General features: G+C 42.4%; 1 protein-coding gene across 3 annotated transcripts in view; it reads left to right on the top strand.

The window, feature by feature from the left end:
- CASP8AP2 (caspase 8 associated protein 2) overlaps positions 1-17,233 on the top strand; it is an 85,499-nt gene that overhangs the window by 16,073 nt on the left and 52,193 nt on the right. For all 3 annotated transcript variants that reach the window (XM_068231148.1, XM_068231149.1, XM_068231150.1), the window contains exons 2-5: positions 1,809-1,890; positions 2,247-2,315; positions 3,812-3,912; positions 6,335-6,409. In XM_068231148.1, coding sequence (XP_068087249.1) covers positions 1,830-1,890; positions 2,247-2,315; positions 3,812-3,912; positions 6,335-6,409 — 306 coding nt within the window. In that variant the 5' untranslated portion in view covers positions 1,809-1,829. The remainder of the gene's footprint in view (positions 1-1,808; positions 1,891-2,246; positions 2,316-3,811; positions 3,913-6,334; positions 6,410-17,233) is intronic.

Raw genomic sequence — 17,233 nt, forward strand, 5'->3', positions numbered from 1 at the left:
AGGGAGTAGTTTTCAATTAGCATGGTCCGGAAGTGTTTAAATATCTATACTAAACCATACATATAAAGGAGAGGTTGGCAATGAACGGCTTTAGAGCTTATAAGTCCGTGTACAGACGAGGCAGCATATAATGGTTAGAGAAAGTCTCGCTAGTTTTTCCAGGGGCCGATCCTGTTCAATAGACCATGTTGAAGAATACTTTACCTATATTGAGCATCAAAGTACATACTGTTGGAATCAAGAACTGGACTGGAAATCGCTCAGTAACAGTCAGCTTAATGCACCAGAGCAAAAGGTAGGGAGATCACTTAACAGCCGTCATAAACTGTGGTTGGTGATAGTGCATAGTAGGCATTGCTGTGGCCACTGCATACACTTCAGTTGCCTGCTATTGCCTCCAGGAGAGTGATTGCCCCCATTCCATGGCATGGGTATCCAGCAGGCCATTTAAGTCGGTACCCTTTCCTACATTTTTCACCTGCCTGTCTTCAGGCTTTCTCTACAATTATGGCATAAAGCAGTCCACAGTGGAGACTAGCTTATAAAGACATACCAATTAGCCCTTTCCATGCTGCTATCCCTCTGCAGATACGTGCCCTAACATGACAGCAGATGTATCTCCAGTTAATATTCGAGGGGAGCAGATGTAGCATAAGACCTGGCAGGCCAGACTTTCAAAATTGGGGTTCAGGCAGAGGTAAAAATATTACAGGATAATACAGTCAAGAACCCTGAAATCCTTTTGAATAATGGCATAAGGCACTACTGCACAATTAATTGGGTACTGCTGAGTTTCAAGAGGGTATTGTATGTAACTTTGTTTACGACTTTGCCATATTTGAGTCATGTGGAAGGTGTCAAGTTCATTGCCTAAACAGTTGTTGTACACTTGTTAATTATAAAATTGTTAATAATAAAAATATTTGGACGTAAATGATAATGTTTTAGGAGTAAAATACATAGGCATTTTTTAAGAAGTTAGAGCTGCTTTACTCATGAATATTATTTTTCCTCCTCAGAGCTATATCTACAGCGAGTCATTACTTCTGTTACTGACCCCTCTTGAGCTGCAATAAACCAGCAAGCATTTTCATTGTAATTCAAATAGAAGGAAGCCATGTAACAGTTTAGAGAATATGGTTCCAAGGCTCGTAGAGGAGTCCACTAGTTCCATTGATAGATGACATACATTTTCCAGAAAAGGAATAAAGTGAAGTTAACTGTTTTAACCCATAGGTGCTGAAGTTTTTCCAACTTTGGAATGTACCAAATTCTCACCCCCCTACAGTCAGAACTGTCTAAAAATTCCTTTAAGAGATAAAACTTAAAAACCACTAGACTTTTATTGTAAAAAGCATATTCTAAGTAGGCTCTTTTATCCACCTGTCTGATATTCTTAGTATGCTCCAAAATTCTTATTTTAGCTTACGTTCTGTTATACCTATGTGTCTCTTAGAGCATGGACATCTAAGTTCATATAGTACAGTATGTACCTAGTATGTCCTATCTTTTAATTCCTTGACTATTCATAAAAGAATCCGTTCTGGCTACAGAAGAGCAAACAGAGCAGTCACACTTGTGCAAGCGCTTGGGAGATAGATCGATGTGACAATAACTGTCACTGTTGTTTAAATTTGGCTGATTTCTTTATCATGGGGTCCAAAATACACTTACATTGAAAACTGCCAGGCAGTAATTTGTTGTAGAATATGGCTAGTATAATTCTGGCCCATACTACGGTAGTGTGATTCAACCCACTGTAAATAATCACATATGTAATTTATAGTGAGTGTATGTTCTTCTTAAAGGTAATTATATAAGCTGGCAAGATGACAACAATCAAGGTGCCATGTGAAGACCAGGACATGATGATTTTTCAGGATTTATATGGTAAGCCTTTCTGAATTATGAAACAGTATGGTTGCTAAATGATTTTAGTTGTGCTTATAATGTAATACAGCTTTAAATATCTGCCACCATTTCACATTCATGAACGATGTAAGTATTGATTTTTGTTTATAGAAATAAAAAACTTTGCCAGCAACACAGATATACAAATGTTTTTGATATATGACTATCCCTGTACTTAAAGACAACATGCAGGATGAGCATGGGAGATGGGTTATCTGAGCGCCCAAATTACCTGTTCCGAAGAGAAACACATTCATGCATAGTTATGATTAGAATACATTATTGGGTTATTTCTTGTACTTTTGAAATTTACAAAAAAACACTTTTCTTTACAGCTTCTCCAGCTAAAAGTGAAACTAGTTCGGTTGACATATATGATGGACTGGACATGTTGAATTTAACAGGTAAAACTTTTATTATGTTTCTCTAGACATACTATCATAGGTTTGTGTTTTTGAGTTTGGGTTTTTTTTTTGGGGGGGGGGGGGGGGGGGCGTTAAAACCGAAAAATTTTAGATTTTCTGAAATCTTACAATAATCTTCAAAGCCGTTTGAATCCATTTATGTAGAAAACTATAGTCCACTGAAAATGGGTACACATAAATTACATGGTCACATTAGCATTGGTTTGTTTTACAGTTGAAGAACAGGCAACAACAATCATTGAGTTATATACTTTACATAAACCTTACTTTTTTTTTTTTATATATTTTTTTTTATATATTTATCCTTAATAGTCTTTGGCAGTGCTTGCAGCAGCAGTCGATACACAATCATAGGAGGGTGTGTTTGAAAACTAATCCCTAGCATATTTCTGGGGGATGGGGGACATATTGACCCATGTGCAATTAACTTTTTCTCCTGAGTTTTTTCCTAGAAGAGCATTTTTTTCCTTATCTTTGTACAGTAGGAAAAAGTACCAGTAGGTGGAAAAGTACAATCAAAATTATTTTGAGTACTCTTGCTTGCTGGGAGTTTTAAAAATGCATTTTATTGTCAAGGTGTGAAAATATCACCTTCGGAGGAAACTCATGAGAAAAAGTTAATTGTATATGGGCCATTGTCTTTTATAAAAAACATAAATAAATGCCTGATCACATCGATTTTCCAGTGATGTTGTGGCATTTCCACTCCTATGAGACATGATTGCCTTTGCTCTGAGTGGTGCAGAGGGTAGGGCCGAAGTACTGGTTCAGCCCGATGTTCTAGGCTGTTCTCTTAAGTTCTGCACACAGTGATGTAACTGCATGCATGCACAAGCATTACCAGGAGACAGAGGTGCTGTGTATCCGAGGAATAGAAATTTAGGGAATAGTAAAGTTACTTTGATGCATCTTTACTATCCGTGGAGGTTTAGGGCCAGTTTCCACTAGGAGCCGTGGCCGTTTTTCGATTTGGCCACAGCTCCCATCATGCTGTGAATACACCGCCTGGATCGCTAATCCGTGCTATTCATTCTTTTTCTTTCTTTGTGTCTCAGCCCTCCAAAATCTGTCCATCCCAAGTGGGTAGAAACTCTATCAATTAGAACCACTCCCCTCTTACCTTTTAATCTTGCTGGTTACTGAAAAGGGTGAAATGTAGAGGCTAGCTTGAAAGATGTGGTTATAGTCTTGAAGTGACCTGGAAATCAAAGAGGAGGATTTGAGGATCAGCGGGTCTGAAGCAGCAGTGCAACAGGAATACTATTAACAATACTATGCTCCACCAATCCTTTACTGGTTTTCTGCATCTTGATGTTAACATTTCCATGATGTAGTGTGACAAAGGAGAGTTAAGTGGCAATTTTCAAGTAGTTGATATCGTCACTGATTGTAAAAATTGTAATTACAGTGGTGTATGTGAAATTATATGGATACCTAAGTAACTGAAGCCTTTTTTTTTTTTTTCTTCCTTTTAGAGCAAGCAACTAAACAGTCCAGTCCTTCAGCAGACTGTTTGGATCTATATGAAGAAATTATAGCAGAGGAGGGAACTGCTAAAGAGGCATCACTCAATAATGTACGTAGAATATACTTGTACACATCTTTCTTTAAAGTAGTTTTTATACCATACCTCATCTATAATAGTTGTGTAGCTCATTTAATTTACCACAACTAATACTTGTTCATAGCTGAAAATTGTAAATCTCTGTTTAGATATGCGGTTTTCTTTATGTGGTTTAAAATTGAGCAGGAAACCTATATCTAGACCCAGACAAACAAAAATGTAGTCCTGTATTCCTGTATACTTATATTTCAATCCCTGTCAAGCAGCATGATGCCGGGCATACACGGCTCGATTATTGCGCTGGATCGAGCCAGCGGATCGAGCTCGATGCCGGCACATCCCCGCTCGACCCCGCGGATCGATTGCTGCTCGTCCCCGCCGGCCCTTCCTTATCACCGCTCGATTCCCTGCCATTGTCCGCCGGGAGGAATCGAGCGGCCGCGGGTCGAGTTGAATATTATCAGCTGGCCGGATCAGCTGGTTGATACACGGTACAGAAACTTACCGTGTATCCCCAGCATTAGTCTGGCATAACATCCAATAAAAATGTTGTCAAGCTCTTAACAAGAGAGAGGCCTCAATTCACTAAGCTTATCTCTTGTCTTTAATAACGTTTTTAAGCTGTTTCTTGTGTTATCATCATGATAATGAGGCATTTAGTCAACTCAAAGGGGAACTGAAGTGAGAGTAATATGGTGCCTGCCATAATTATCTCCTTTTAAACAATACCAGCTGCCTGGCTGCCCTGCTGATTTATTTGGCTACAATAGTGTCTGAATCACACCAGAAACAAGCATGCAGCTAATCTTGTCAGATCTGACAATAATTTCAGAAACACCTGCTTGTTCAGGGGCTATGGCTAAAAGTATTAGAGGCAGAGGATCAGCAGGATAGCCAGACAAGTGGTATTGCTTAAAAGTAATTAAATATGGCAGCCTCCACATCTCTTTCACCTTAGTTGCCCTTTAACTCTTCTTCTTTAATTTAAGGAGAGATCACTAAAGTTAACATTTTAATCCTTAAAATAACTACGGAATTGTAAAGTTAAAGACAGGCTGCTGCATGTGAAAATAACTACAGAGGAGGTAACGTAAGGACAGAGATTATAAGATAACTCTCACTGTGAAAACTTATCTCTACACCTTAACCTCCCTAGCGTTCTGGACGAGCTGAGCTCACCGCTCTGCTGGGCAGATTTGAATAATTTTTTTTTTCAAACACGCTGCTAGCACTTTGCTAGCTGCGTGTTTAATTCGATCGCCGCCGATCCGCCGCTATCCGACGCGAAAGAGGCCCCCCCCCCAGGACCCCTGCGCAGCCTGGCCAATCAGTGCCAGGCAGCGCTAAGGGGTGGATTGGGAGTCCCTGTGACGTGACGACGTCAATGACGTCACTCCGTTCATCGCCATGGCGACGGGGGAAGCCCTAAAGGAAATCCCGTTCAGAACGGGATTTCCGGATGGGACTTCACGCCGGCAGCGATCGGAGACGCTGGGGGGACGCTGCAGGGATCAGCCAGTCATGTAGCTAGCGCTAGGCTAGCTACATGATTTTTAAAAAAATGGGCGAAAAAACCCTCCCGCGGCCGTACGGCCACGGGAATCTGAACACCCAGCAGGTTAATAAGGCACGCTTCTTTAGTGAATTAACACTGAAAATACCATTGATGTGTGGTGGTAAGTTTTCTCTTGCCTTATAATCTCCAGCGTGATCTTAGTGAATTGAGGCCAATGTGTTGTTAGTTGCAGTGTGTTTTCAAGGCCATTGTTTCCATTCAGACCTCCTTATCTGGGTACATAGCTCTTACAAATGGTGTCATCTTTGTAAACATCCTGTGGAAGTCTCGGTTGCACCCTTCTTTCATCAAGAATTCAGTGACTGCTTGTTGCTTCTGTTTGGAATCTATGATTTGCCTGCAATAAAGAAAACACATTGTAACACCTATATTGAGGAAAAATCAGGCCATCAATATATGCAATGACCTATTTATACCTTTCTATCAGTTCTACCATATACCTTTTATACCAGTTACCTGGCAGCCCTGGCAATTTGAATGGATTAGACGCATGCTTGCTTCAGGTGTGTGATTCAGTCACTATTGATGCATTAAAGATCAGCCGGATGCCAGACAACTGGTATTGTTTAATTTATAATACATATGGCAGCCAATCATTTTAAATAATGGTGGAGGAGTAGCTAGGTTGGAATGTTTTTATAATGCTGTGGGTGCAATATGGTCAAAGGTGTTTCCCCCCCCCCCCCCCCCCCCCCCCTCAGTTTAGTTTCTCTTGTGATGTGCTCTGCAAAGTAAGGCAGAAAATGTATCTGATGTATAAATGCATAATACTGTAGTAGTATTAAGTAATGTACTTTTCTTTGTAGAATCCTTTGTGTTTTACTTTTATGTCATTATTCCGTGTTTTTGTATTTAAAGTTGAATGCTGAATATGAACAGTGCCAGAAGAAAATTAAACTTCTGATAAACAAGCTGAAAGAAATGCAATCTTTGGTAAAGTATCAATCAATTATACTGAAAAAGCTTTGAATTGATTTGATATGGTTTTCTTAGCATTATTTTACACATAAAGTAGTGTTCAGACTGTGTTTTACCCATCTCCTTTTTGTTTTGTTTTTTACTAAAATGTTTGAGAAGTGGTTGCTTGTAACTATACTATACTATAAAATACTCATGTAGGAAAAGTATAAAATATCATACCAAGAAAGACATCTATTAACAAAAGTCATAAATACACTGGGCTTAATTCCAGACCAACATATATAAAAGCTACACATTTCCAAACTCAAAGCAGAGAGATTGTAGGGGCCTATAATCCCCAGACATACAATCACTCCAAGTAATGTAAACTCTGGAATAATAGAATAACCAGATAACTTATCAAAGATTTTTTAGGTTTTATGTAGAGAAGAAAGAGAGAAAGAATAAAGAAAAGAGAGAGATAAGAGAGAGAGAGTCTGAGCTACCCATTTCTTCAGAAATATTTTAATGTCTAAAGAGCACTGCCAACCTTGTATCCAGAGACCGAGATCAGAGCCTTAACCCACAAACAGAGGAGATCGTTCCCAAACCCTGTTAAATCTATGGATATTATCCGATAGTTAGGGCGAAATATATTCTAGTTTATAAACATTCGCAACCCTTGCTAAAAATCCTGCTTTGTGGGGCACTTAGGATCCTTCCAGTGATAAGCAATTAAGCATCTTGCTGCTGTCAGATAGTGATTCACCAATCCTTGGATGTGTGTTCTAGTCTTAAGCCTCATCTACACGCGTAGATGAGGCTGCGATCCGGCGGCTCGATTAGCCGCCGGATCGCCTCTTCCGCGTACCCGCTCGCCGCGCGTGCGCCGCATACAATTCCCCGCCGGCGCCGCTTATCTTCCGCTCGATTCCTTGCCATTGTCCCCTCGCGAGGAGCGAGCAGGGAATCGGCGGAAGCAAGATCCGTCCTGTTGAATCTTATCAATCGAGCCGCATCAGCGGCTCGATTGATAAGGAGCATCGCGGCCGCATCTACGTGTGTAGATGCGGCTTTAGGAATAGCTTTGCCCAAAACACATATCCAAAGATCCTTAGGAATCTCTATATCAATCTGTGAATGTATGGTATCTCTAATCATATCCCAATAAACTTGTATTTTAGGGCACCCCTGAAACAAATGATACATAGAGCCAACCTGACCACAGGCTCGCCAGCATAGAGGTGAAACGGAATGATAACATTTATGTAATCGTTCAGGAGTTCTGTACCACAGCATTAAAATTTTGTAAATATTCTCCTTAGTAGTTGCACATAACGAAGTTTTAGCTATATTAGACCATATCTTAACCCACTCCTCTAAGGAAGTAGTAGTGTTGCACATAGCACCCATCTCCCTTTTTGACTGTGAAATATACACTACGCAGCTGAATACAGGTAGTCCCCGATTAACGAACGAGATAGGGACTGTAGGTTTGTTCTTAACTTGAATCTGTTCTTAAGATCGAACATTGTGCCATCTCTGTTCCCTGTACCTCCCTGTCACGCCAATTGGCGTGCGCAGTGCGGCAGCCCCAGGACCGCTCCACGCCGATTGGTGTGAACGGCCGTCTATGAGGCTAGCAGGAGATCGCTCACTGGCTGCGCGCGCATCTCCTGCTTGGGGGGGCGGAGCTCCTTCCCACCTTCAGTCTCCGAGCGGCAGTTACTTTGTACAGCGCTGCGATCTGCAGCAGCGCTGTACTGGGGACAGCCGTGTGACATGGCTGGCCCACAGGAGAGCGATCAGCTCTCATAGGCTGAAGCCTATGACAGCCAATCGTGTGATTGGCCGGCTGGGGGGAGGGAGGGTAAAGATAAAAAAAAAAAAAAGTAAACCTTTATTTAAAAATGAAATACATCAATATTTATATAAAAAAATAAACAATGTGGGGGCAATCAGACCCCACCAACAGAGAGCTCTGTTGGTGGGGGGAAAAAGAAGGGGGGAATCACTTGTGCGCTGTGTTGTGCCGCCCTGCAGCTTGGCCTTAAAGCTGCAGTGGCCCAATTAACTAAAAATGACCTGGTCACTAGGGGGTCCTCAAGTGGTTAAAGGGACTCCGAGCACCTCTCATGGGCATGCCTTTAAGACAGACTACTTCCAACAAAGTCGTGTTATGACCCCTCTGGAGGAGCCTCTTGCAATGGCCATGCGTGTCACTTCCTCTTCCTGCTTCATTCTGCAATGCACTTCTCTAACCGAGAATACAGGGGTGATCAGGAAGTTATAACATAGTCAAGATGGCAGCCCTGATTTTTAAATTGAAATTGAACGAAAACTGTTTGGTGTAGAACGGCTTCAGGCATTAAATGAAAGAGGAGAGCACAAGCTACAAAAAGGTATGCATCTTTAAGTACTTTGCAATACTAGTCAGTCTTAACCACTTAACGACCAGCTAACGCCCATAGGCGTCAGCAGGTCTTAAGTAAGTTACCATGGAAACGGCCGCTCGATCGAGCGGCCTTTCCATGTCAGTTCACGGAGGGTGTCTCCGTGAACAGCCGGAGAGCCGCCGATCGCGGCTCGCCGGCAAAATGTCAACACGCGGGGAAGAAATCCCCGCTGTTTACATCATACGGTGCTGCTGCGCAGCAGCGCCGTAAGGCAGATCGGCGATCCCCGGCCTCTGATTGGCCGGGGATCGCCGGCATCTGATAGGCGGAAGCACTTTGTTACGCATGCGTGGCCGGCCATGCACACTTCCCGGTCGCTAGTAGCACTCTGCGCTTGTGCAGACACAGAACACTCCCAGGGACGGGAGCACGCCTGGCTATGCATGCGCAATGCAGCGCAACTCGGCCAGGCTTTCAGGCACTATTGCAGGTGACAAGGGCCACCCGGGGAGACGGCGAGGGATGAGCGGCTTCTAGGGTGCTTAAGGATGCCCCAGGTAAGTATGGAACCTGAGACGCTTCTTGTCTCAGGTTCTCTTTAATACATATTAAGGTTTGTATGTACTACCTTGCAACAGACCCTATCTAAAAGTCTGATACTAAAATTAAATATAAACAACATCAAATTTCTCAGTCCTTGTTTGATCTACAGTCCTTCATTAGATGCCTTTAATGCTCATTTGTTGTCTCCTGCTGGCAAGTCCCTGAATAATCTAGGCCCTGGATACATGAAAGATATGTTACAGCTGCGTAGCAATCCCCGCATTCTCAGATCCACAGGTTCTAATAATCTAGTCATACCCAGAGTCCACTTGGAAACTTTTGGTCCCAGAGCCTTCTGTCATGCTGCCCCTACGTTTTGGAACTCCTTACCTCAACAGATCAGGACAGCCCCATCCCTGGACATGTTTAAATCCAGACTGAAAACCCACCTGTTCAGTCTGGCATTTGCAGAAATATAACTTTTGTTGTGTGAATACTTCATCCTACTAATTACTGAATCTGAGAGAGCCTAAGCGCTTTGAGTCCTATGGGAGAAAAGCGCTATAGAAATGTTATTGTATTGTATTGAAAACAAAGAAAAAGGAGGGAAAAACAGTTCATAACATAGACTGCATAACCATATTGGTAAGGGTCCCACCACACCAAGGGTTTAACCAGTGCCAGAATTCTATGTACGTGAGCCCGCCACCACCAGGAAATGTGCTCTCCTTCCTTATGTGATAGCTGCCCTGACCCACAGACAGCACCACAAGCTCTATATATTGGATCCCACTGGCAATCTGCTTACTAGATCCGTCAACTCCTCATTAGATGTTACTCACGTGCATAAAACAGAAATACAACCTCATTGCACAGACTGTATATACCAGCTGAAGGACACCATCACCAATTAGATCCACACCAGGGAACAATATACTTTCCTCTGTGTTCCTATTTGTACAGGCCTCAAACTATACAGCAAATGTCTGTACCTGTCACCTACACCTCAACTGGCCCCACATCATAGATGGCAAAATTGCATGTGTAGCATTGATACTGGACTCTCGTTTGCCAAATGCAATCTTGCTTGTCTTTCTGCCAACAGCAGCATTGACCTCAAAATTAATTCAATATGCCTATTTAATTCAATTATTGGCATATTGCATTCATTTTGGCCACCTTACTAATGCATTACACAGTCCTTTATAATACATTTTACAAATACAAGTAAGATGATCCTAAACCATTACCATTGACATAGAGTATGTGACTTGTCTCTATATTAGAATGGGTATTAGTGGGAAAATATATTGGAAAATGTGATCCTTGTCTGACCCAGGAAGCGAGAGCTGTGATAATAAATGAAAGCCATTATTGGCAGCTTGCTTATAGTCTAATTTATAAAATAGTCTAATATTCTAATTTTTAATCTTATGGTAGTCTAAAGTGTCTAATTCTCAGATGATCAGTAGCTACAGTGAGGCAAAGAATCTAATCCGCTGCTGATTTTGCTAGTTTACCCTCTGACCAAGAAATTGCTGGTCTACAACGTAGACATATAACATGCATACATCAACTAATCCGAAACAGTCTGTATGCATGTTGTATTATTGTGGCCCTATACAATTAACAAGCTGACATATCCTGGCATTCCAGTGGATCTGGAGGCATGTTTAGCTTTCAGGGACATAAAAAGATGATTTGCATATTCAGCAGTGATGCACCGTGGAACACCGCAGAAGCACACTCCAACCTGAATAATCGCAAATACTGTCTGTTTTAAGAATGCAAATTCTGTTTTGCATAGCATTTTAAGTAAGAGGGCTTTTTGATCCTTTTAAGCCCCCATACACACTCCTAGAAGTTCTGGTTCACCATGAGCTTTCTGGTGAATCTGTAACTCTAAAGGCTCATACACACTTCAGACTATAGTGCTGAACTCCACATCAGAGAAAAACCTTTGCAAGATGCTGCACACACAGATGCTGTACAGACACAAAAGATCAGTATCTGCAAAAGATTTGTATCTGCCAAAAATCCATTCCTGCAAATTGCAATGATATGAGATCTGCAGATCATCATACACACATGATTTAACTGACATTCATCTGCAGATCAAGCAATCATCTGCAGATCTAAAAATCCATCCTGGTGGAGCTGATCTACAAATGAATGTCAGTTAAATCATGTGTGTATGATGATCTGCAGATCTCATAGACTATCATTGCAATTTGCAGGAATGGATTTTTGGCAGGAACAGATCTTTTGCAGATACTGACCTTTTGTGTCTGTACAGCATCTGTGTGTGCAGCATCTTGCAAAGATTTTTTTTCTGATGTGGATTTCAGCTCCATAGAAAAGACTGTGTAGAGTATGGCTCTCATACTACATGAAGGGTGGTAAGATTGGTCTGTGATCTTTCATTTTCCAAAGACTACAGTCTGATGTGTGTATGCACCTTAAGTCCTGAATCACTCAAATCTTTCTGAACTAGTAAGGTCCTACTGCTTGAGACAGCATGTGTACAGGCCGGTTTGCAGTTTGCTAGTGCACATCTGAATGATCCAGAGGAGAACTGCATGAAAGTGTTCAGATGAGACCAAAACCGAAATTGAGCTCTTTGGCATCTGCTCAAGTGGCTGTGTTTGGAGGAGGAATGATGTCTGCGAACCTAAGATCATCATCCCAACCGTCAAAAATGGTGATGGACCCTTTGTTTTGGGGATGTTTTTCTGCTAAGGAGACAGGACACTTTTACAGTATTGAAGTGATAATGGTCTGAGCCATGAATAGTCAAATCTTGGATGAGCACCTCTATCCCTCAGTCAGGACATTAAAAATAGCATGACAATGACCCAAAACGCACAGGCAAGGCAACAAAGGTGGGGCTCAAGAAGAAACACATTGAGGTCCTGAAGTGACTTGGCCAGTCTCCAAACCTCAGTCCAATAGAAAATCTGTGGAAGGAGCCGAGTTGGCAATCATCAGTCTCAAAACATTACGGACTTGGAGAGGATCTGCAAAGAGGAATGGGCTGAAGTCCCTCCTGAGATTATTATTATTATTATTTTTTTATAAAGCACCAACATATTCCGTGGTGCTGTACAATGTAAGAAAACAAACAAGGGATACATAATGATACAGACAATGATATACAACAAATATGAACACTGATACACAATACAGCACTGCTGATTACAATTTGATTTAACATGATGCCTAAAATGTATAAATGTCTAACATTGTGCAAGCAATTAAATTAATAACATTCCGTGACACAAAAAGGGTGAGAGCCCTGCCCTTGCGAGCTTACAATCTAAAGGAATGGGGTGGAAACAAAAGGTAGGGAAGTATACAGTATATATACAGGCAGTGCGTAATTAGGTTATTTAGTGGGTGCATGGCCTAAGCTAGAGAATATGCTTGTCGGAAAAGGTTGGTTTTGAAGGAGCGTTTAAAGATTTCAGTACAGCCCGGAGGACGTCCGATGACGTCGGCGCGCACAAGTGACACGCACTTTGGAGCGCAGAAGAAGCCCGACCTGGCAGCCAGCCTGGCCAGGTCGGGCTCGCCACCGGAGACCACCGGGAGCCTGCGGAGCGGCGCTGAGGGCACATCCTGGCTGCCACGGGCTGGAGGAAGCCCCAGGTAAGTGGATTTGGATTTTTTATTTTTTCAAATGCAGCCTGAACCTTCCCTTTAAGCCAAAAAGAACGTCAGGACAGGCAGGCAATCAGTTTTACATAAAAAGTAATAAATATGACACCCTCCATATGCCTTTTCTCTTCAGGTTTCTGGTGACTGGATTGTTGAGGGGTTTCTGGTCTCTGAATACAAATGTTTAATGTGGAACAGGTAGTTTTAGATCTACATTATGACCAACTAATCATTTTCAGGTCAAAAAAGTATTTGTAATAACAGCATATGTGCACTTAAAGCAAAGCAAATGATATTCAAACATTTGGACCAGCACCACCTTAAAGGGACACTATCGATTTAACATGCTTTTTCAACCTGAGCTAGGAAATGTTTGGGAAGTGCTGCTAAGTACTGGTGTATACATTTCAAACTATAAAAACTTTAAAATTTTGCTGGGAGGCAGTTGTGGACTTACCTCCGGTAAGCAAACACGATAAACTGTCTGAATTTAAATAAACAAGTTTTTAATATTGGTACCCCAAATAATGCAATGTGTTTCGCAGGTACAGCCTGCTTCATCAGGCAATAGATTAGGGGACAAAACAGCTCATCAATAGCACGTATAGCACCTCTGTGCCCATTACACTGTTCTTAGCGTGTCAGACTGCAGAGATTCATACCTCTGCAAATGAGACATTCCAAACTTGGCTAAAATCTACACACAATGAATTAAAGCTTTTGCCTCTGATATTTATCATGAATAGTAGGAAACTGTTAACACAGCTACTTAGACATTATTTGTACGTTGTCATTTTAGAACACTTGGGCATTGATAGTCTTCCTTTAAAATAAAAATCCTCTTATTCAACAGTAAAAGCATAGAGATATGACTGAGTGGCTTGGAAAAAAAATGCAGTCTAAAACTGCAAGTTGTAGTCACCGTTACAGCTATGTCCTGCTTTTATTGACTTCACATTAGTAAAAGAGCTATTATGTGAGGACTTTTTTTTTGTTCCACGCTACAACTCACTACAGCTCATTAGGTGTGAGGTGATGGACTATTGATATTTTCCTACGCTGCGGCTTTGACTATCTTTGACCATCTTTCATAACATACACGTGAAACTCCGGCCAGTGGGACATATCTGGCCCTCAGAGCCGTTAAATTTGACGCCCAAGTGGTTTCCCCACTTTGCATTATGTTTGGCCCACTCTAGACAACCAGAGAAGCTATATTGGAGGTGAAGCCTTAGAACACCAGGGAAGTAATATGGGGGAGGTATTGGGAAAGCACTAAACACTAGGGAACTGTATAGGGGAGGGTGGGGGCTACTAGACACCAGGGAACTGAATAGAGGAGGGAGGAGGCTACTAGACACCAGGAAACTGAATAGGGGAGGGAGGAGGGCCACTGGGCCACCAGGGAACTTCATAAGGGAGGAAAGTGGCCAGAAAACATTGAGGTTGGCCTGTGACTAGGTCCCAGTGTTTAATTCCAGCCCACTTTGTATTTGAGTTTGACACCTGTTTTATAAGAACAGGAGATACAGACTATTTCTTTTAAGGTGATGCTGGACCATATTTTTGACTAATCTTTTAAAGAACACCTGAACTGAGGGTGATATGGAAGCTGCCATATTTATTCAGTTTTAAACAATGCACATTGCCTGGCTGTCCTGCTGAACCCTTACCTCTAATACTGCTAGCCATAGACCCTGAACAAGCAGGGTCTTGTCTCTGCCAAAAATCTGCCAAGACTAGCTGCATGCTTGTTTCAGGTGTGTGAATCAGACGTTCCTGCAGCCAAGAAGATCAGCAGGACCGTGTTGTTTAATAAATAAATATGGCAGCCTCAATATTCCTCTCACTTTAGGTTCTCTTTATGGTGGTGCTGGTCAATTTTTGTCTGTATTTACTTATGTCTTTGACTCATACCTCTGCACTGCACCCTGCTCTCCATTATTCTGGCTGTGAAGATGGAAGTGTTGGGAAGATGGAGAGCAGAATGCAGTGCAGAAGCAAAAGACTGCGATATAGGTTAGTTAACTCTGTGTGATATGGCCATTACCAGGCTGATTCAGTTTTGTGCTGTCTTTCAATCATTTGAACAAATAATTTTGTTTTCGTTCTAGGTTAAATGTAATTCAGTTTGGGATAACAGATTCTAAATGATTGAATCTAGCTAAAATTATTTTGGCTTCATAAGGTAGTGTGGCTACGTTAGGGGTTGGTTCTCACTGATTGCAGGACCCTACTCTTTAATGATATAACAGCCTCTAAAAATGTAGAGTCCCAGTTCATCACATTCGTGCTTATTCAGACCAATGCAACGTGATGCAGTACACCAGATAAATAATTCTGCCTGCTGTTTTTCTTTGCATCATTGCTCTTTTTCATTGCTTTGCAGATGTGAACCAATCTATTAAGCTGGCCATACATAGACTGCATGGATTGAACAATGGAATAGAAAAATCAGTCACTTAAAGGGAAGGTTCAGGGACTAGCTAAAAAAAATAAAAATCCATTTTCACTTACCTGGGGCTTCCTCCAGCCCGTGGCAGGCAGGAGGTGGCCTAGGCGCCGCTTCGCAGGCTCCCGGTGGTCTCCGTTGGCCGACCCGACCTGGCCAGGCCGGCGGCCAGGTCGGGCCTCTTCTGCGCTCCATGGTGCGTTCCACGCCGGCGCGCTGGCGTCATCGGACGTCCTCCGGGCTGTACTGCGCAGGCTCAGTAGTTCTGAGCCTGCGCAGTACAACCCGGAGGACGTCCGATGACATCAGCGCGCCGGCGTGGAACGCACCATGGAGCGCAGAAGAGGCCCGACCTGGCCGCCGGCCTGGCCAGGTCGGGTCGGCCACCGGAGACCACCGGGAGCCTGCGGAGCGGCGCCGAGGGCACCTCCTGCCTGCCACGGGCTGGAGGAAGCCCCAGGTAAGTGGAAATGGATTTTTATTTTTTTTAGCTAGTCCCTGAACCTTCCCTTTAATTGGGATTATCCCAGAATAGTTATCTTCAAGTTTCTGAATTTGGTTGTCCAAAAGTGATTTCATATTGAATATAGAAATGGAAGTGCTTGACCTTGATTGGCACGTTGATCAAGTTGGCACGTTTCAAGCTTTCTGTAGCTTGAATAAGTATTTGAAGAGTTCTTAATTCATATCTGTTGGATCATATTTTGAAGCATGTCCACATTAACGGTGCTCAATATTCTGGTTGTTGCATGCACACCTTTTGGTTTCGCAATAGTTTCCATGGTTGCTCAGGCTATCCCAGGTATACAACATTAACTGGAGGAACAATAGTGTTTCGCAAGACATGCCAACACTTCAGTACTGAAGAAAAATAGTTTATACGAAAACCGTGCAATCAAACATCCTTTTATTAAGGTTAATGCAATATTATTCAGAATTTGTGTATGAAAGTTAGAGCGACAACACCAGCCTGTGTATAGGCTAAAATAAACAACAAGTGTCAGCGCCAAGGCAGAAGGCGACCGCAGCCGAGAAGGACAATGTCCAAAAGTCCACACAAGCAATGAATATATAAAGTTAGCGCAGGTCTATAGTAATACAGCTTTCGTCATTTTCTGGTATACAGGATCTTCGAACAAAAAGGTAAAGAAGCAAGGCTTACCAGATTCCAACAACCCACATTATAAGGTTGTAAACGAGTTTGATAGACGGTCCGCAGAACTTTCAAATGGTGTCGTTTCACCAGCGATGTTGCACACCCCAGATTCCTCCGGAATATATTAGATATCCTGAGATCGCAGAGACTCGCCAAAGAGGAGTCCAGTAGGATAGTGACATGAAAGAGATGTACGGCACATCTAAGTGTAAACCGTCTTTATTACATAACAAGTAAAACAATTTAAAAGCAAGGATAAAAGAAACTCACATACGGGGCCCGTGCACTGGGAACCCCGAAAAAGTAGCGCGCATAAAATGGTCAATAGAAGACCTCAAATAAAATAGTGCCGCCTGTCGCCTTCCTGACCGGTTTCGCAATCTTGCGTCATCAGGGGAGACGTGATCCCGACCGGTTTCGCAATCTTGCGTCATCAGGGGAGACGTGATCTCCCCTGATGACACAAGATTGCGAAACCGGTCGGGAAGGCGACAGGCGGCACCATTTTATTTGAGGTCCTCTATTGACCATTTTATGCGCGCTACTTTTTCGGGGTTCCCAGTGCACGGGTCCCGTATGTGAGTTTCTTTTATCCTTGCTTTTAAATTGTTTTACTTGTTATGTAATAAAGACGGTTTACACTTAGATGTGCC

Source organism: Hyperolius riggenbachi, chromosome 4 (genome assembly GCF_040937935.1).
Source record: "Hyperolius riggenbachi isolate aHypRig1 chromosome 4, aHypRig1.pri, whole genome shotgun sequence".
NCBI lineage: Eukaryota > Metazoa > Chordata > Amphibia > Anura > Hyperoliidae > Hyperolius > Hyperolius riggenbachi.